Genomic DNA, 20941 nt, shown 5'->3' with positions numbered 1-20941 from the left:
TTGGCGGGTTGGGGGGGTGCATTGAGGAACCTGGCCTTGGGGCAGAGAGAGTAAATCCGGCCCTGCCTGTATGTTCCTTAAAAATGACAGCTGCCTCCTAACCTCTGAGTTTTTCTCTAGTCTACTTTTGGAGCTGGAAAAGTATCTGTACTTGTACTTGTACTGAGTACGGTACTTGGTATCTGAACATACCTAATTATTACCATTATGAGAATCCCGTCGCCAAATTCACTTCTGTCCCAATGAACCCGTTTAGGAGTGCGCCAGGAACAACAGGATCTGGACGCCCACCATATTTCACAAACACCAACTCTAGACTTTATACCTTTCCTGTAATTGTACAAACACAGATACGGAAACACACAAGAGAGAAATAAATATTTGAAGTTAAAAATAAACCTAGCAAAATGTTTTTCTTTAAATAAGTTTTGAGTCCCAAAACAAATCCTTGGCATATGTCCATATTAAATAGCTCACAATGCTCGGCTTGGACTACATCAAATATAATACCCACAAAAAAAATATTAAAGCAAGTTACATTTATATTTAAAGTGATACTAAATCTTAAAAAGTACCTTAAATATGAACAACAATGTATCTTATTTGTGTATCACTCGGCTGTAGATCCTCCAATCATCTCTGAATTGGTGCAGCCTTCCTTCTGGAGGGTGACTACTTTTGTTCCCCATGGTCCCTGTGTGTGTTGTAAAGTAGCCACCGCTACATGCTCGCTCCCGGGATGGACTACAATCTCATGTTTAGTTTATTAATTTGTATTGAGATTGTAGTCCATCCTAGGAGTGAACTTGGATCCTCACCAGAGCCATTGATCCTTAGAAATTGGTTTGACATCCTGCCATATCTCACCACTGACTATCAGTATTTCACACGCCCCTCCATTTATGTGCATGGGGGCAGCCATCTTTGCCCAATACATATACAGGTTCTCCTTGCTGCATAGGGCAACAAAGTGGCTGTGACACATCTATCTATGTAATATTGGTGGGTTCATCTTATCTTTTTATTCTCAGTTCCACCAACAGGAGAATTTCTGTCATTATTGACCTCTGACTTTCATTGTTTTTTTTTAGCTCAGCCACAAATACGGCTCAATTTTCACCATCTGGAAGCTGTCGGAGCCGGTGGTGGTCATCTGTGGTTATGAGACGGTAAGGGACGCTCTGCTGAACCAGGCCGAGGAGTTCAGTGCCCGCCCAATTATACCCACGCTGCACATCCCCTCCAAGGGATATGGTAAGGTTGTCAGTTCTCAGCATGCTCTATTGTACATTATAGGGAAATGTCCTGTACAGTAATTCCGAGGGTTGTAATGGCGCTGTTGATGATCTCTACCTTTTTCGTTTGAACACAATGCTCCTCAAGTGCAGGCATTCAAATGCAAAATGCAGCAATGACTATGTTTGACCTCAGAGGTGTAACTAGTGACCTCAGGGCCCCGTGCAGGAATCCATGAAGCCCCCCCAGAGAAAAACAATTAAATACATTGTTTTAAAAAATATTTTTTAGACAAAAAAAAAAACACTCTCCTCTTCCATGTCTATAGCTCCACATTATCTCCCCCTTCATGTCCCCATTACCTCCTCCATTACCCCAGCTCTCCTATCCCTGACCCCACACTCTCCTATTCCATGTCCCCAGCTTCCCCCCATCTCCCCCTTCACGTCCCCAGCTTTTAGCTCCCTGACCCCACACTCTCCTCTCCCATGTCCCCTTCATATTCTCAGCTCTCTATATCTCCCCCTTCATGTCCGCAGCAGGCTTCTCATACCCAGGGAGTTGAAGCTTACGATAGCACACAGGCAGCTATATGGTCGGCAGCCATTCTGTGTGATGAGAGGGGCAGGAATAGCCCTGCTTTGAACTCATTGGCTGCTGCGCCGGCTCGATCATACTTCACGCTGCACCCAGCCACAACAAGGTGAGGGGAGCAGCGTGAAGCACGAAGGGCCCAGGACAGGAGGAAGAGGCCACGGTACTGATATTAGCGGTTACCGGAATATTAAATATCCTGGTAATCAGCAGTTACCAGGGGCCCTCCTGTCCTGGGCCGACTCTGAGTGGCGGAACTCCAGGGCCCGGTCGCAGCTGCGACCTCTGCAACCCTGGTAGCTCTGCCACTGTTTGACCTGATGTGAATACAGGGTGATGAAAAATATTACATCCCTACATTCTCCTTCTGCTCAAAAGAACTTGGCCGCTCACAGTTCTGCTACCAAATATCTACCAAAAAAATGAGGATATCCTGTCTGATTACAATGGATAAGAAAGGTGTCTCAAGGAAAACAGTGCATTACAACAACAGTGCATTACAGGTGGCAGAGAAAATGCACTCAACAAAACAATTTTGAGCAACACAGTACATCACAACAGAGCACATTGCATCTCCACAAAGCCCCTGTGACCTTCCTCAAATTGAGGGACAGTCCCTTGAAATCCAGGACTGTTGGGGGGTCTACATAACCTCACCTTAACCCCAAAAAAATAGGTCCTGTTCTAAAAAGCTCCCCATTGTGTACTTTGCATCTGTGCATTGTGGGGCATTGCGCAATTAACAATGAACGGCAATGTACCGCAACACACCTGCAGTGGGTTACGGTAATGTGCATTATAACCCATGTTGGGACACAAGTTATAATTTGCATTGTGGTGGAAACAAGTCCTCGCTGCTTTCCTCTGCTTTGTAAAGAACGGCCTGATGTAGATTGTGGATGTAAGTTGGCATGTCTTATGGTCTGTGCAGCGGTCCGTAATCCATTGCTGCTGATTATTTACTGCAGGCATTAGTGGCCCCCGATGGCGTTCTCTGCGCCGTTTCGCCATATCGTCTCTGAGGACCTTTGGTATGGGGAAAAAGACCATGGAATCCCGTGTGCTCCAGGAGGCGAACTATGTCACCCAGGAAGTGGCCAAGACGGAAGGTGGGAGAAAATGATTTTTATCAGGTGAAAATGTTTTATTGCATTTTGAATCAGTAAAATAACTCTAGGGATTAAAGTCACTTCCTGTTTCCGGTTTTACAGTCTTGCAGGGATTCCTCCAGCAGGCTGTGCTCAGGAGCTTCCAGTGTTGCATCATCTGCTGGACTCTGTTGACCAATCCAGAAGGTTGAGCCAGAGATGCATGATTGTTGGCCAATTCCTGATGAGCTCATCATCAGTGAGCTGGACTTTGCTTTATCCAATATGTTGAGCGAGCTTCTGGAAGGGTTATTATCTCCCGGCTATTGCCTGAGTCTGAGATTCTGGGCCAAAGCCCAGGCCCTGAGACCCATGGCCCTCTGGGGCCACAATGAGCTATTTAAAGGAAAAGGTCCTAACCCATGGTGATTCTGCTGAGGAATAGAAGAGCTGAGGACAATAGCTATACTAGAACTTCTACTGGTCTGATGCGGCAGTCTCCAACATGAGGAAACATAGGAACCTCTGTTGTATCACGTGATACTTCAGACTGCTGTGTGCATGGGAAGTCTGAGCTTCATCCAGGGACTGTCTGTCTCCTGCTACTTTGTTGAGCACCCATCTGTCACAACTAGTGATGAGCTTGGGCTTGGTGCAAACCCAATTCATCAGAGTTCACCCCAGTTCACCCAAGCCCACTCAAAACTGTAACTACCCCTTCCCGGCGCAATCAACGGCAGCCGTTGTGACTGTGTGGGGCAGATGATGCATCTGCCACAACTGATTGGGTCAGAAATGGGGGTGTGTTAGTCACTAGTCATGACCCAACATGAACCTAAAACCTGATTATGTTCCATCTTGCGGATATTTCACTTTAGTGCACTGCGTTTGCCCTCTTCACTGTTTTGCTATCATCTGCTGGAGACTAGACTGCAGGGAGAGGGTGTGCCCTGCACCGCTGCTATTTTAAGTGTACATCAAGGCCTTTAAAGACCTTGCAACTGCAAAAAAATACCAGTTGATCTGCCAGAAATGCATCTACCTCTTAAGCCCTGTTGCGGCCTGACAACACACATCATTTTTGTGGATGGAGTGGTGTCAGCCTTGTCCATCGTCTTTTAATAAATGCAATATATCATCATTTTTTTGTTTTCGGGTTTAGATACACTTTTCTTATTTCAGGAAAACCGTTCAATCCACTTCTGATCTTGGCCAGCGCTGTTGGGAATGTTATCAGCTCAGTGTTGTTTGGAGAACATTTTGACTACAATGACCCGAAGTTACATGATCTGCTGTCTCACATCTCCCGACACGGAAGAAGTATTTTGTCCCCATTTAATATGGTAGGCATTCTGACTCCAATTGTTGAAATAGTGAGCTTTCCCTTCCTGAGACCTCTATTCCTGGCCTGTATGAGCAGATACAATCAGATACATTCACCGCAGACCACCTGACTCACCAAATACCTTTTCATCCACCAAGGTCTTTATTGAAGGTAGCAGGTTACAGCAGACAATAGGATGTAGCAGATGGTTGAAAAGACGGAATTTGAAGGTCGAAAAAGGGTAATGCCTTCCTTCAGAGTGAACATGTGGCCAAGAGGACATGTGGTCAGCAATATGGCTGAATAATACTCATATGGAGAAGAAGGAGGAAATATATCATAAAATAGGAGGGAACACAGAAAAGGTGGTGCAATAAATAAAATGACCACAAGATGACAGCATATGAGCAAACTATACTACACATTATACTTTATATGGTAGCATTATTAACAATATAAATACTCAATTCACAATAATTTAAATATTAACCATGACTATGCATTCTTTAACATTTTCATACAATAGCTGTGGCAGCACAGTAGGCCATCAGGTTGTCTTCCTTATTGAGGGGTGAACTAGTGAATGAGATACCTCAGGGACCTGCGGTCAGGGGAGGCAGGTGAGGCAGAGCTTTTTCTCCATTCAGAGCGGCTTGTTACAGGTTACACAGCAGGGAAAGCCTCTCCGCTGTGTAACCTGTCATGGACGGAGCCCTGACTTATAATTACAGGCAGTGACGCATCCGGCTTTTGATAGGTAGTTAGGTTACACAGCAGTGGGCTTCCCCACTGCTTGTGAATCCTAACTTGGTGAGGCAAGAGCTGTCACAGCCTCTACTCTGAGTTAAGGTGCCCATACACTGTGCGATTATCGTACGACAATCGCGGTAAATCCCGCGATCGTACGATAATCTCAAAGTGCATGGAAGGCGTGCGACCGTTTCTACTTTACGGTCGCACGTCTTTTGTCTAAGGAGCATGTTCGAAAACCAGCCGAAAATCGTAGGATTTTTGGCACGAGCACACTGCCCGTTCAACATTGCGGTCATCGGAAACACGCCCGTCCCTAGGGGCGGGCTTGCGATGATCGCAAGTACGATCTGCCTGTCCTAGATGGGCAGATCGTACGTTTACTGTACAATGTATGGCCACCTTTAGAGGCTTGAGCTCTGTGGATGGCTTGGTCACGTCACTGGTATACCTAGTCACCAGTGGAATCCAGTAGCATATTTTACAATATTTTCTTATATGGGTTATATAAGATGCTAATTTTTTCCAGTTTCCCTCCCCCTATCGTATTTAATCATCAAAATCTGTGTAGGGGAATCTGATTATATGTTAGCTTTATTATTAAAGGTGCAAAAAGTAATACTATAAATTGAGTTTAAAGTTTAGGATTAGGGGTTGTACAGACAATGGGATTAGGAGTTGGAGTGAGGTTAATGGTTAGGATAAGAGTTTAGACTAATAATAGGTTAGGAGATTACGATTAATGGCTAGATATAGTGAATAGACTGGTTAGAGTTATGTTCATGTTTTGGTTTAGGGTATAATGTGAACTAATTGGTTAGGTTGCACATTAGGCTGGGGTAAACAGTAACATTTAGGATTTGGACTGAGTTTATTGGTTGGGTTTAGGGATTAAAGTGTTGGAAATGCAAGCTCATATTCTGATTGTAAGCCCTCATGGGCAGGGCCGTCCTTACCATGTTGTCTTGAATTGTATTGTGATTGTAATGTCTTCCTTATATTGTAAAGCGCTGCGCAAATTGTTGGCGCTATATAAATCCTGTATAATAATAATAATATGTACTGATTGCATTACTGACTGCAATTTGCCTTTTGAGCTGTAGATAGCAGTGTAGTGCAATGTTAGTTTTCTATATGCGTGCTTATCTATGATACACGGGAAGTTCTTCTATATATATGTTTCCTGACCAGTGCTGTATTCCTTTATACTGTACATGTAATGTTCTTCTAAGCAAGTAAAACCTAATTCAACATTCCTCAAGATCTCAGTGCTTCATCTAAACACATAACCAACATCAACTGAGGTGACTGGTTAGGATTATGGGTTAGCCCATGTGTAACGGGTAGATTTAGGGTATTAATTTTAGTTGTATGGTTAGGGATTAGATTGAGGTTTGGGGTAATACTTATTATTATACCTTGAGTGCTGGGTAGATATTAATTGTTTTCTCCTTGTGTCTCCACCGGTCAGTTCTGCAATGTCTTCCCGTTCCTTCTGAAGCTGCCAGTATTACCGAAGATCGTCTTTAAGGAACAGTCCTACCTGCAGAAATTTGTGCTAAAGTACATTGAGGAGCACAAACGCTCCCTGAAGCCTGAGGCCCCCCGAGATTTAATTGATTATTTCCTGCTGAAGATAAAAGAGGTGCGTACAATGAAGTGTCTTTTGTAAGCGCCCCGTTTACCGCCATGAAGCAGCCAATCATAGGATGGCGATGAGATTCTGGTTCCTTGCACTGAAACTTGGGGATTACTGTGAATGGTTCTGTAGGGTTCTGTATACTCAGCGAACCCTGATAGATATGTAAGTGTTATGTGAGTGAGAAAAATATATAGTGAAATATAATCTACCCAAATCTATTGTATCACTCTCCTCTCTCCGCCCCCATCCTCTCTTGCCCCTTATCTACTCAACTCTCCTTTGTCTTCTCCCCTCCTGCTCTCCTCTGTCATGTCCACTCCTGCCCAAACCTCCCGATACTTCCCTCTCTCCTCTCCTCTTTCCTTCTCTCTCTCTGCTCTCTTCCCCGTTCTCCTCTCCACTCCTCCTTCCAAGTCTCTGTCCTCTCTGATTTCCCCTGTTCTCTCCCTGCTCTCCTCTCTCATCTCTCCTCTCCGGCTCTATCGTCCCCTATCTTTCTATAAACTTCCCCTCTGCACTTTCCTTCTCTCTCTGCTCCACTTCCCTTTCTCCTCTTCTTTTTGCTCCCCTCCCCAACTCTCTCTTCTTCCCATTTTCTATCTTCTCCTCTCCCCACTCTTCTCTTTTCTCCTCTCCTGCCCTAGCCCCCTTTCTCGCCTTTCCCCTTCTCACCTCACACCTCCTTTCTTCTCCTCTCTTCTCCTCTGCCCTCACCTCTTTTTTCTCACCTCTTCTCCTCCTCTCTGCTCTCCTCACCTCTACTTTTCAACCCCATTCTAAGTCTCAGTCCTCTCTCATTTCCTCTGTTCTCAATCCCCTGCTCTTCTCATACTTCTCTCCTGCCCTATCTTCCCCTATCTTTCCATGCTCTTACCCTCTGCACTCCTCCCCTTTCTCCTCTCCTTTCTTTTCCTCTCTCCAACACTGTCTCCTCCCAGTTCTCCTCTGCTTTCCTCTCCCTGTTCTCTTCTCTCCTGTAATATGCTTTGCTTTCTCTCCTCTCCCCTCTCCACTTTCCCTCTCTCTCTGCTCACCTCCCCTTTCTCCTCTCCTTTTTACTCCTCATTCCACGTCTCCCTCTTCTTTGTTTTCCTCTGTTCTCCCCTCCTGTCTCACCTCTCTCCTCTCCTGCCCTATATCTTTGTCTCCTCGCAGCTCCCCTCTGCTCTTTCCTTCTCTCTTTTCTCTCTTCCCTTTTCTCACCTCCTTTTCCCTCCTGTCCCCAACTCTTTTATCCTCCACATGTTCCTCTGTTCTCCTCTCCCTGCTCTTTACTTTGCTCCTCTCTGCATTCCTCACTCTTCTCTTCTCCTCTCTTGCACTATTTTCCACTCTCTCTCCTTTCCCCTTTCCGTCTCTCTCTGCGCTTCTCCCCTTTCTTCTCTGTTTTTACATTCTCTCTCCTCCCGTTTTTCTTCTGCTCTCTTTTTCCTCTCATCCCTTCGCATCTCCTCTTCTTCTCCGCAGTCACTTTGCATATATAAAAAAAAAAAACTGTACACACTTTAATATAAAATGTACAAAAATGCATATAAGCCCATGCATGTCAAAAACACAGGTTAATGCGCACACATGCGTGTGATCGAGCCTCTTAATCTTGCAGCCCTGTTGTAGGATGTAGTTTACACTTATTTCCCATTTCCCCGGTTCATCTGATGAGTGTTTTCTCTCTCCATCTTCACAGGTGGAGCACGAAGAGGATCCGGATTTCTGTGACATGAGTCTCCTGACTGTTTTGGTGTCACTGTTATCTGCGGGTTCTGAGACTACCGCTTCAACCCTGAAATTCTGCCTGGTCTTCATAGCCCATCATCCCGATGTCCAGGGTAAGGGTCCACCACACGGAAACAACATCTGCTCTCTCATCAGAGTAACTTCCTGATCATCATCGCTTAGTGTCTATTCTTACAAATCTGAAGGGTTAGACCCCCAATTGGGTTTTTATTGCCACCTTGTGTCTCCGATGGGGAGATTCACCCTCTCTATTTGTCCTGGCAACCATTGGCACTGAGATAGAAGGTGGGAAATCCAAAATGTTGTCACTGCAACAAGGGGGAACTTCCAATGTTATTGTGACAGCTGTCTTCCCTTATTTTGATGGATCTACTCTTACTTCCTGCCATGTTTGTGGAACTGAAAGTGTACTTAGTGATCTCCAAAGGGACACAGATAGATTAAAAAAAGGGTTATGAACCCTTCCTTACTCTATCCAAAACAGAAAAGAAAAACATTTGCCTTCACGTATACATTGAAGACGGAGAACCTAACAATATTCTATATCTGCTCATTGGCGTGTTTCCTGGCATCTGTAGGCCACTTCTTCAATTTCCGTGGTCCACCAAATGTCCATACCTATTACCTCTTTAGTAAAGCAAAATCTTGATACTTGGGACCACACAACAACTACACAGAGCTGCAGAAGATGGCTAGTTGTTAAGTGGCTGCCCTGGAGATAATTGATGGAGATGGGATATAATGTATTGCTGGGATTTCTAGTCCTCTATAGCTGGTGGTATTCTACATTGCTGTATAATGTATTGCTGGGATTTCTAGTCCTCTATAGCTGGTGGTATTCTGCATTGCTGTATAATGTATTGCTTGGATTTCTAGTCCTATATAGCTGGTGGTATTCTGCATTGCTGTATAATGTATTGCTTGGATTTCTAGTCCTCTATAGTTGGTGGTATTCTGCATTGCTGTATAATGTATTGCTGGGATTTGTAGTCCCTCTACAGCTTGGAGTCAGTAACAGAAGTACCAGGGTCACAGGGCCCTGGTGCTCCACCACTGTCCTAAAATCATTAGCCTGTATTGTTTTAGAAAAACTGTCACATGACACTAAAAAAAAGGTATGGGTAATTGGTATTGGCAAGTGCTTGAGTAAAAGTATCGGTACTCATACACGGTCCGGAAAAATTGTATCAGTGCATCCCTAGTTCTTAGTATGTCTTATTTTCAGGTTGAATGTAATGTAATATGATCCTGCATAATGGCCACTAGATGGAGCTGAGGAGCATAGGATATACTTATTTCCTATGCTACTCAGCAGCACCGAGTGTCCATAATGCAGTATTATGTTACATTACATTCAGTCTTAAAAGAAAATCAATTGCAAATTGTTTATAAATAAACCCCTAAGTGTTGTACTGGATTTATAACTGCAAGAGACTGGTCTTTGTTAAACCCTTTTTATGTTTTATCATAAGTAGGAATATAAAGAGAATCATCATTGATGAGTGAACTGACTCACTGACTCAGTGGCGTAACATACGCCATAGCGACCCAGGCGGCCGCTATGGGGCCCTGGCACAGGGGGGCCCGGCCAGATGCCACGCAGGCCGCCTGGGTCGCCATGGCATCTTATGCTGGTGGCTTTCACTGGCGGCTGTGAGAAGAATGTGCTGCTGTTTAGATCACTGACAGTGATCTGTGCAGCAGCGCGTTCTTCTCACAGCCGCTGCGGAGTTAGGCCTGGTTCACACCTGGGCGTTTTACAGCGCGTTCCTGCGCTCTGTAAAACGCTCAACATGTGAAAACCAATGATTGCCTATGGGCATGGTTCCCACCTGGGCGTTTTACAGCGCGTAGGAACGCGCTGCAAAACGCCCTACGCCCAAAGAAGTACAGGAGCTTCTTTGGGGCGTATTTCCGCGCGTATCCATTGGGATACAGCCAGGTAACCCTCGGAAACGCGCGTTTGTCGCGTGTTTTTTTTAACGCGAATCGCGGTAAAAACGCACGGCATGAAACGCGTGACAAACGCGCATATTCAATACGCCTAGGTGTGAACCCAGCCTTAATGAGAGCCAGCAGCGGCGGTGTAGCAGGCTGGACCCGGCAGTTGGTAGGAAGAGGAGGCGGACAGGCAAGGAGTGCGACCAGCCCACCTGAGGGTGACCCTGCAGAGCCCACCATAGGAAGTCTATGGTGGGCTCTGCAGGGTCACCCTCAGGTGGGCTGCGTGGGATCTCAAGTGGGCTCTGCAAGGGGCATAACTAGAAGTCATAGGGCTCCATACAAAATTTTGCTATGGGGCCCTGGGATTTCTAGTTACGCCCCTGCACTGACTTATATATATTCGGTCACTAAACCCCCAACAAGCTGTCTTCAGCATAAGGTTTTGGGTTCCTTTTACAGGCAATAAACATATGAAATCTGCTTCTGGAACATCTGCACCCATAACCTGAAATGCTGCTTTCACCTTTCAGTGAAGGTCCAGAAAGAAATTGATGAGGTGACCCAGTCGTTGCGGGCCCCTGGGTTCGGAGACAAACCACAAATGCCGTACACCAACGCCGTCATCCATGAAATACAGAGGATCCTCGACCTGGTGTCAACCGCCCTCTTCCATGCCGTCACCAAAGATGTCCATTTCCGCGGATACACCATCCCGAAGGTACACGTCTGTGATATGTGCCAGGCGTTGTAGAATGTGAAATGGAGATGTAACAGAGCTCAACATAAACACGAAAATCAAAAATCGATGAACTCTACATCGAAATGAGAAGTTGTAGGATGAGGGAGAATGGGCACAGAAAGGTGGACACTTACCCACGTTGCACTACATATGGCCCAACACTGTAGATGTAGAGATGAGGGAACATTTGTCATACAGGTGGTATCCAAATTCGAGTCACCACAGTTCTCCCTTAGTAAGTTCTGATGAAGGGGGTGTTTGTATGAGTCTTCGAAACCTGCTGGCTATCGCTATACTACCCACTCAATAGACATATAATCTCCAGAAAAATTTGGTTCAGATATTTTGGGATTCGTATCCGAAATTCAATTCGATTCAGGTTTCAAATGTGGATGAATTCCGAACTTCCGTTAGTTTTCGAATGAGTTTACAAATATTCGTTGCGAATACCACAGAAAACCATATACAGATATTAATACTAAAGCTGAAGCTCCTAGACCCGAATGACATTCGGGAGTCTGAATTTCTGAGCACCATTTGGGAACTCCAGAAAGCAATACGGGTCTGGGAGCCATATTAAAGCTGAGGCTTCCAGACTCAAATGGCATTTTGGAGCTCTCGAATGCTATTTGGAAATTTGGACTCCATTCGGGTCTTGGAGCCTCAGTTTTAGTATTATGTATATATAAGTCGTATTTTCTAATACGAATGAATATTCATAGCGGCAACATTGTGACCCATATATACACAAAACTAAAGCTGAGGCTCCCAGACCCCAATGGCATTCGGGAGCTCCCGAATGCAATTAGAAAAATCGGATTCAGACCCATTCGGATGCATTAAACCGAAAAACGCATCTGGTTGGCCAGAAAAGTCACACGTCCGATTCAATCTAGTTGTTCAACGAAATTGGGACGGAATCCGAAATTCGGAAGCGGAAATTCGTATTCAGACCCATTTGGATGCATAGGGATTTGGAAATTCGGATGTGTCTGAATTTGGGAATATTCGTCCGAATTTTGATTCGGAACTAAACGAATTGCACATGTCTACCCCTCAACCCAAGATATATCTGGACCATTAAACAAAGTGCGGAGTTCAATTCACAATCCTGCCATTTGACGCTACAAACCAAAACTGGTTTCAAAATTGAAAAATGGTTTTGGGAAACTAATGAGGTGATGGTGACAAAGAAACAGCCTGGGACAGCCTGGGAAGTCCTACCAGGGATATCAAGATAGAAGGGGGGACCTGGTGGGACTGGCAGTCAAGCTTAGAGTGCTCAGACATCACCAGAAGGAGACAGAAGGCAGAAACAGCCATTGGTTTCCTTCTTCCAGAACCTAAACTGCCCAAAATAACACTGATATTCAGATTCAGCTCAGGATCTCCAAATTCATGAACTTTGGACCTCATCACACGTCAATTTTAAGGAGACCACCATCAGGGTCAGCAATGGCAGCTTCCTTATAACAGTTTCCCTTTTAGGCTCATCAGATGCTGCCTGTATACACGTGTTGTTTAGGCTTACCTAAACACTATCTCGGATTGGTAAGAGGTGAGCATTTTACTCACCATGGCCATTTTTCCACCATATATAATTTTTTTTGATTACTAGGTTCACCTCCTGATGTCATAAGATACATGGTGGGTAAGATACATGGGATGTAAGTCACCAGCACACTCAGGTTCAGGATGCAAACTCAATCCAGTTTATTGCAAAAACGTCACATAGCTCATAATAAGCCAACGTTTCAGGGTCACGCTGGGTCCCTTCCTCAGGGTAACACAGTGACCCGGTCACATGGCACCATCCGTTGTTGTCACTACAAGCACCACCGTATTCTGAAAGATCTCAACACTGTATGGAGTACAGGTGGTCCCATTATCACTATAAGATACATTTTAACACAATCACGAGGCTGGAAAGAATTACAGTCAGGGCCGGATTTCCTGCAAAGTCAGCCAAGGGGCAGCAGGGAGTAGAGGGGCAGCAGGGGTGTGGAATTCCAATCTCCCGATGCCTGGGAAATGCAGTTCCGGGCGCCAGGCGAGTAGTTGTTTTCTACATTTAGCCCTGCTTTGGGTAAGCAGAGCTAAATGTACAGCGGGGAAGCCGCCGCTTGTTTTGTACAAGTGATCTCAGCGATTTTGCTGAGATCACTTGTAAGCAGCCTGCAAACTGCAGGTCTGCCATTCTCCATGGGGAAGGGGGGGGGGGTTGGTCGCACATTGAGGAACCTGGCCTTGGGGGCAGCAGAGAGAGTAAATCCGGCCCTGATTACCATCTGTGAAGAAAGGTCACACAGTGGCCAGCAGGGCTGAAGCTACCATGGGGCGAGTGAGGCACTCGTCTCAGGCGCAGCTGAGAGGGGGCATAGCCAGGGCAAGCCTGGCTGTGCCCCCTCGCTCCTGTTGAGCACAGGGCGCCAGTGGCAACAGGGGCGCCAGGCGGCCAACACAGCTGCGGCTCGGCAGGGAGAAGAGAAGCAGCACAGGCTCTAGCTTCTCCTCGGATCCCCGCTGCTCTCCCCCGCCTGTATGGGCAGAGTGCTTTGTGTCCTCAATCTCTTTTTCACGTCAAAAGAGAAATGTCAGGGGTCTGTTTAGACCCCCTAATATGTCCCGAAGCCCCCCCAACAGTGCAAAAAAACCATCCACACACACTCATGCACACATATTATTAGACATGTGCAAAAGACTAAAAATTTTGTTTCGGACTAAATGAACGGAAACTAAAATGTTTTCTTTAGTTTCGGCAAATGAAACAATTTTTTATGCTATATGGATTTGGCCAGCAGCGCATTCTGCGCATGCGCTCCGCCATCCTGGAGGCGGGGCGCATGACGTCACATGACACCTTGCGCGCACAGCGATGGGTGACATAACACGTCTGTGGGGGGGAACAATTTTCTGTTCTTGCCTCGGGTGCAAAAGGAGCTAGCTACAGCTCTGGCTCTGGTGGCCAGTATTGTACAAGATCAGATTCCATGCAGCCTGTTCACTCTGTTTGTCTCTTTAACTATTCACCTTAGTAAAATTGTAATATAGTTCTGAGTAGAAAAGCCAATAAGAAACAATTCTATATTTTTATCCCGGCCTCTGTGTACTTCCTATACACTCCTTGCATTATATTGACATTGACTGTCAGATATTACATTTGTGCCTGTGGAAGACTCTGATATGATCTCATTGGCATGGCACCTGTATGCTGAGATTTGTACTCATGTATATCAGTGACTCTGTCTCTCTCCCTTTCCTATATCAGGGCACTACCATCATCCCGTTCCTGACGTCGGTGCTTAACGACCCCTCTCAATGGGAGACACCAGAGCGGTTCAACCCCGGGCACTTCCTGGATGAGGAGGGCCAGTTCCGAAATCGTGTGGCCTTCATGCCGTTCTCAACAGGTAGGAGATCCACAATATTATTGTGTCAGTGCCAGGTTGGGGTGAAATGAACAATTATTTTGGTGTAGTAAATATACATTGAATGGATACTTGTCTGCAACTCAAGCCTCACAGATAGTTCTTAAAGGAACAGTCCAGTCAAAACCAAATATTAAACCCTAAAGTACACTTCCCTAAGGTCATGTGTACAATAATTCAGATATTTGCCTAATTTAACGAAAGCTCTGATATCTTCCCATCCAAAAAGCTTTTTTCTCTCAGCTCAGATCATGTTTTCTTTTTCTACATATGTCTAGAAAAGGGATCACTTATGTTTTTTCTGGGAAGGATCCTCAAGGTCCTCCTGTAACCGGATAGTGACCATACCGCCATAAGGGAGAGGAGCAATGAAGCCAAGTATTGTTCCTAGTTCTTGCACTCATTACAATTCATTGCATTTGACACATGCCTTAAAGTTGTCCTGGTCAGGTGTACTGAGAGACCATTTTCATGGCCGGGTACCTACCTCCAGAACACGTTCCCGTGACTGTGCCATCTTCTTCTCTTCAGCTCTGCTCTTGCTGGCTCTGACGTCAGAGCCAAAGAAGAGAGATCAGTCCACCGCTCACTGCTGCAGAGCCCACCATAGATCCCGCACAACACACCAGAGCCCACCTGACACCATGCAGAGCCCACCATAGACTTCACAGAGCCCACCATAGACCCCGCACTGCCCACCATAGACTCCACAGAGCCCACCTGAGACCCGACACATACCAGAGACCCCATACAGCCCACATGAGAGTGACCCTGCAGAGCCCACCTGAGACCCTGCAGGGCCCACCATAGACCACCCAGAGCACAGCATAGACCTCACAGAGCCCACCATAGACCCCACAGAGCCCACCTGAGACCATGCAGAGCCCACCTGAGACCCCATAGAGCCCACCGAAGACCCTGACCAACCCACCATAGACCCTGCACCGCCCACCCGAGACCCTGCACAGCTCACCTGAGAACCTGCACATACCATAGATCCTGTGCAGCCCACCTAAGACTCTCTATGGTGGGCTCTGTAGGGTCTCAGGTAGGTGGTCAGGGTTCCTTTCCCCGTACAAGTGGCTCCTCTTACCTGTCAGCCACATGCTGCTGGCCCCAGCTTCCTCCTCCACCACCAGACGGGCAATGCTGGGCCCCAGCCTTCTCCTCCACTGCCGGACTAGCGCTGCAGGGCCCCCTGCCTCCTCCACGTCCTGACCGGGCCTGTCTCCGCCCAGTGAGTTGCTATGGTGGAAGTTACGCCACTCGTTATAGTATAGTTGGGTGAGATATGGCTTTTATTCTGGCATACCTCCCAACTTTCTGAGATGAGAGACATGGACATGGTCTAGCACCATGTATTTAGTAAATGGACACACAGGTGCCACACACCCAGTTATTCAGACCATTAAGATTCTATATGCTAAAAATTATTGTTAAAAGCCCAAATTGTTGATTTCCACCATTGCTTTCCCTTTATACTGGCTTTTCAAAATATCACGCAAGATAATTATTAAACGTGTGCGAATTCGTTTCGTTTTCGTTTCTTATTCGTTTCGTTCGTTTGAGCAAAGTGACATTAGAGGAGAAAAACATTTCCCCCCTTAAATGTCACTTTGCTGCAAACGAAACGAACGCATGAACGAAACGAAAACGAAACGAACGTTCGAACGAACTACCGCTACCGAATTTCGTCCGAATCCGAATTCCGAATCCGAATTGACTTTCACACCCGAATCCCGAAAAACGAAATAACACAAATCCGAATTTAAAACGAAACGAAACGAAACTAATTTTTTGGCAGTGCACATGTCTAATAATTATAATAGGTTGGGATGGTTGTTTTATTACATTAAACCCCTTTTGATAGTTAAATAGTACATTTTCATTGATATCTGTACATCAGACAAAAAAGAGGGACAACTGAGGAGGAAGAGGGACAGGGGGATTTGGTTCTAAATGAGGGACAGTTTGGAGGTGTGTTCTGGGAAAAGACATGATATGGCAGAATGCTGGAGATCAGAAATCCTGCAAGGACTTCCATTTTCTCCAACCAGTTTTCTCTCGTAAATTCTTCTTTGTTTTCTTCAGTGTCCCTGAAACTAACACCTAATATTTGGTGGGCACTTAGGTGTTACAGATTATCACTTCACCAAGGTGTCATGAAAATCCCTATTTATCTAAAAATGTATGATGGCATCCGCCATTTCCCTACTTCACACTGTTTGCCTGATGAAGGGACCCCAATGCGGCCCTGAAAAGTTGTGTGCTTTGTGATAATGTGAACTTTTGTCAATAAAAAGACGTACTGCTTCAATGTTACAGTGCCGGTCAGAGGCGGCTCTTGAATTAGGCAAATTAGGCGGTCGCCTTAGGCCTCGCGCTCCCGAGGGCCTTGTGGCCGCCTAGTTTGCCCTGTCAGAACGGCACATCACCTCGCTCGCAGCCAGGTAATGTTGTGAGCTCTCAGCCCTGTCGCTGTCAAACTGACAGGAGCAATAGCGACAGGGCTGAGAGCTCATCCGTTTCCTCGATCATCGGTGCGGTCCATCCACTGTCTTCTGGAGCTCCGCCCACCAGCCAATGAGAAGAGACCTCACTCCTCCCATCCACCGCACGAGGATCTCTGGCTGGGAGGGCGGAGCTTATCTTTAACAGCAGATGGAGACGTCGGCGGCGCCGGCTGGTCCTGCACGCTCCTGCCAGCTCCCGCCTCCGAGCCACGGCCGCCACAGTGCTGGTAAGTGGCGGCCTGGAGAGCCCTAAAGAGAATTCTGAGAAGAGCGCTGTGTAGTGCAGATGGGAGCCCTGTGGAGAACCCTGTGTAGTGCAGGTGATAGCCCTGAGGAGAGCCCCGTGCAGAGCGCTGTGGAGAGCATGTGAGAGCCCTGGTTTAACCAGGGCTCTGTAGGGTCTCACCAGGGGTCTCACCAGGGGTCTCACCATCCTGGTTAAACCCGACAGCCCGGTGAGACCCCACAGGCCTGAGTGGGGCCTCATGTTTAGGTTTCGCCTAAGGCCTCGCAAACTCTAGAGCCGCCTCTGGTGCCGGTGATTCTTCTTTTTATTGCTTCACAGAATCCAGTCCATCAGTCTGTGATTTATAGTGGCCTCTATAAAAATCCAAACCCCCAGTCCATGATCCATAGCTACCTCCATAAAATCCAAACCCCCAGTCCATGATCCATAGCTACCTCCATAAAATCCAAACCCCCCAGTCTGGGTCTCACCAGGGGTCTCACCATCCTGGTTAAACCCGACAGCCCGGTGAGACCCCACAGGCCTGAGTGGGGCCTCATGTTTAGGTTTCGCCTAAGGCCTCGCAAACTCTAGAGCCGCCTCTGGTGCCGGTGATTCTTCTTTTTATTGCTTCACAGAATCCAGTCCATCAGTCTGTGATTTATAGTGGCCTCTATAAAAATCCAAACCCCCAGTCCATGATCCATAGCTACCTCCATAAAATCCAAACCCCCAGTCCATGATCCATAGCTACCTCCATAAAATCCAAACCCCCCAGTCCATGATCCATAGCTACCTCCATAAAATCCAAACCCCCAGTCTGTGATCTGTAGCAGACTCTATACAATCCAATCCCCTATCTCTGGTCCATATCTCCCTACATTAAATCCGTTCCCCCAGTCTGTGATCCATAGCTACCTCCATAAAATCCAGTCTCCTAGTCTGTGATCCATTGCGGTCTTTACAGAGTCCAGTTCCCCAGTCCATGATCCATGGCTACCTCCATAAAATCCAATCCTCCAGTCTGTGTATCATAGAGGCCTCCACGGAATCAAATCCCCCAGTTTGTGATCCATAACTACCTCCATAAAATCCAATCCCCCAATCTGTGATCTGTAGCAGCCTCCATACAATCCAATCCCCCCCCATCTCTGGCCCGTAGCTCCCTACACCAAATCCATTCCCCAGTCTGTGATCCATAGCGGTCTCCATAGGACCAGCTGCTGCTTACTGGGGATTGGTGAGGAGGAGGACATGGGAACCTAAAGAACCAGCGGTGGCGAAGGCTTTGTATTAGGCTGGTGGCTCCATATGGAGATCCAATGATTGACTCCTCAGTCAGCACTTGTCTTCCATTCTTCTTCAGCCTTCTGCTCATTACTGCTGACAAATATCAGACAAATGCCTGGAATTAATAGTAAATACGTGTCATATGTGTCATATGTATCATATAGCAGTGGTTCTCAACCTTTCTAGGGCCGGGACCCCTTGGTAACATTTGCCAAGTTCTGGTGACCCCCAACGGTAAAATTTAGTGACGACGAGTCTGCTGCAGCGACATCTGGCGGCGTGGCGGGAGAACTGACACTGCTGCGCTAGGAGAGGGCTGAGGAGGACTCTCACCTAGCACAGCAGAAATCTCACAGCGACCCACAGGTTGAGAATCGCTGCTATATAGTATACTAGAGTCTTCTATTTGGATGTATATGCAAATGTTAATAAAATATTACACAGTGGAATAAATCAACCATGTTGCTCATATGGATTTATTTGTCTGCCTCATCCACAAATCTTCCTCTTCTCATCCATAGGAAAGCGTGTGTGTGCCGGGGAGAGTTTAGCCCGAATGGAGCTCTTCCTTCTCCTCTCCGCTCTGCTCCAGAAATTCACCTTCAAGCTGCCCCCGGGAGCCGAGCGTCGGGACTCCAAATGGCTGCATGCTAATAAACGTGACATCATGTCTTATGCTGAGCTGTGTGCTGTGCCCCGAGCGTTACCCACCAAGTAACCTGTAACATTCCCAGCCAAGTGTAAGGGGCCACTTCACCACTAATCACAAAATGCAAGGGGGCCCTTCTCCACTGAACCCCAATGTAAGGGGCCATTCTTCCTAGTGACCACCAATGTAAGGGAACCCTTCTCCGCTGACCACCTATGTAAGGGAACCCTTCTCCGCTGACCACCAATGTAAGGGGGCATTCTTTCCACTTATCACAGATGTAAGAGCGGAATTCACCACTGTCCACCACCAGGGGGCCCTTGTCCACTCATCACAAATGCAAGGCGGCCCTTCTCCACTGAACCCGAATGTAAGTAACCATTTTTCCTAGTGACCACCAGTGTAAGGGGGCCCTTCTCCACTGACCACCGATGTAAGGGGGCATTCTTTCCACTAACTATAGATGTAAGAGCAGAATTCACCTCTGTCCACCACCAGGGGGCCCTTGTCCAGGAACCACCAATGTAAGGGGGCATTCTTTCCACTGACCACCAGTGTAAGGGGCCCTTCCCCATTGATCACCAACTTAAGGAGGCCTAACTCCACTGATCACTAATGTAAGCGGGCCCTTATTCATTGAAGGTACAAGACTAAGTGCCCTCTGCTATCACCCTATCAGGTTAGCCTATGAAGATTTAACTTAAGACAGGTACACTTTAAACAGATGTGACCCTCACCTTACCAATGGCCCAAAACAATCGCCTCAACTGCCTTATTAAAAGTACATTTGCTGATATGATACATTGTTTCTCTTCATCACACTTTTGCGTCTCTATGGTGATATTTGTAGTTATTCGTATGTATAGGAGGAGGGGGAGAAATGTTTTCAATGACAAAGACTTATCTTGAAAGAAATAAAGCTGATTCACATTTCAGTGACTGGGCCTGATTTATCCTTTTGAATGGGCTTGCCTTGCTGCACCGCATGTTAACGCATGACATAACAGGTGTTAAATGGGCCCATTTACTGCGACGGTGGTCAGAGTGCGGGATAAAAATGGTGACAACGGGACCAATTGGGGAAAATGCAGCTAAAGGAATTTTAAAAAGTCAATATATAAAAAAAATATTGATTGTGATTGTTGGTTGCTGTGACAGACGGCTCACTCGGATACGCGTTTCTCAGTGTTTTTAATTTAAAGGGTCAGTCCACCCAAAGGTGATATTTTAGTTCTAGGTCATGTCAGGCCCTGATATCTTGTATAGATAAATAGTAATATAAAGCTTCCACAATGAGATCTCGCAGCCATAATTCCCAGCCTTGTTCCTGTCCACCTCCTCCTGTGGTGCCCTGCCCACCTTGGTGTGTTCCACCGCTTTCTGTAACATTGTCTATAGTATAGAATAAATGTAAATGTTGCAGGAATGGTGGGAATTCGGGAAACCCTCCTGATGGGCACGGCAAATGTGCAGAGCCAGGGGGGGATAGAAGACTATACCAGGGGGCAGTGGGGAAGCTAGACATTCTGTCACCCTGTTTCCCGCAAGGCCAACCAAGTGATGAAGGGAGCCTGCGTGGCCCCGAAAGCGCTTGTTTTTACTTGGCATGATTCTTATTAAAGGAACATTGTCAATGTTAAGCCTGATGAAGGGACCCTGTGTGGCCCCAAAAGCACTTGTTTTTACTTGAAATGGTTCTTATTAAATGAACACATGGTTGCCCTGAAAGGATTTTTGGTGTGCTGGTGAAATTTTTTCAATTGATTCCTGTTACCAGCGGTGCC

The 20941-nt window shown here is 46.5% G+C and overlaps 1 protein-coding gene across 1 annotated transcript in view; it reads left to right on the top strand.

Moving 5' to 3' along the window:
• Positions 1-19226, top strand: part of LOC108791972 (cytochrome P450 2C3-like) — a 20792-nt gene extending 1566 nt beyond the window's left edge. Inside the window, exons 2-9 of the mRNA XM_018562622.1 lie at positions 1092-1266; positions 2799-2939; positions 4101-4261; positions 6464-6637; positions 8319-8460; positions 10843-11030; positions 14320-14461; positions 19030-19226. Of these exons, the coding sequence (XP_018418124.1) occupies positions 1092-1266; positions 2799-2939; positions 4101-4261; positions 6464-6637; positions 8319-8460; positions 10843-11030; positions 14320-14461; positions 19030-19226 (1320 nt within the window). The remainder of the gene's footprint in view (positions 1-1091; positions 1267-2798; positions 2940-4100; positions 4262-6463; positions 6638-8318; positions 8461-10842; positions 11031-14319; positions 14462-19029) is intronic.
• The last annotated feature ends 1715 nt before the right edge of the window (positions 19227-20941 follow it).

This window comes from Nanorana parkeri, unplaced genomic scaffold (genome assembly GCF_000935625.1).
Source record: "Nanorana parkeri isolate BGI_ZX_2015 unplaced genomic scaffold, ASM93562v1 scaffold588, whole genome shotgun sequence".
Lineage (NCBI taxonomy): Eukaryota > Metazoa > Chordata > Amphibia > Anura > Dicroglossidae > Nanorana > Nanorana parkeri.
Note: the sequence above shows the minus strand (reverse complement) of the source record. Positions and strands in the feature narration are given on the sequence as shown.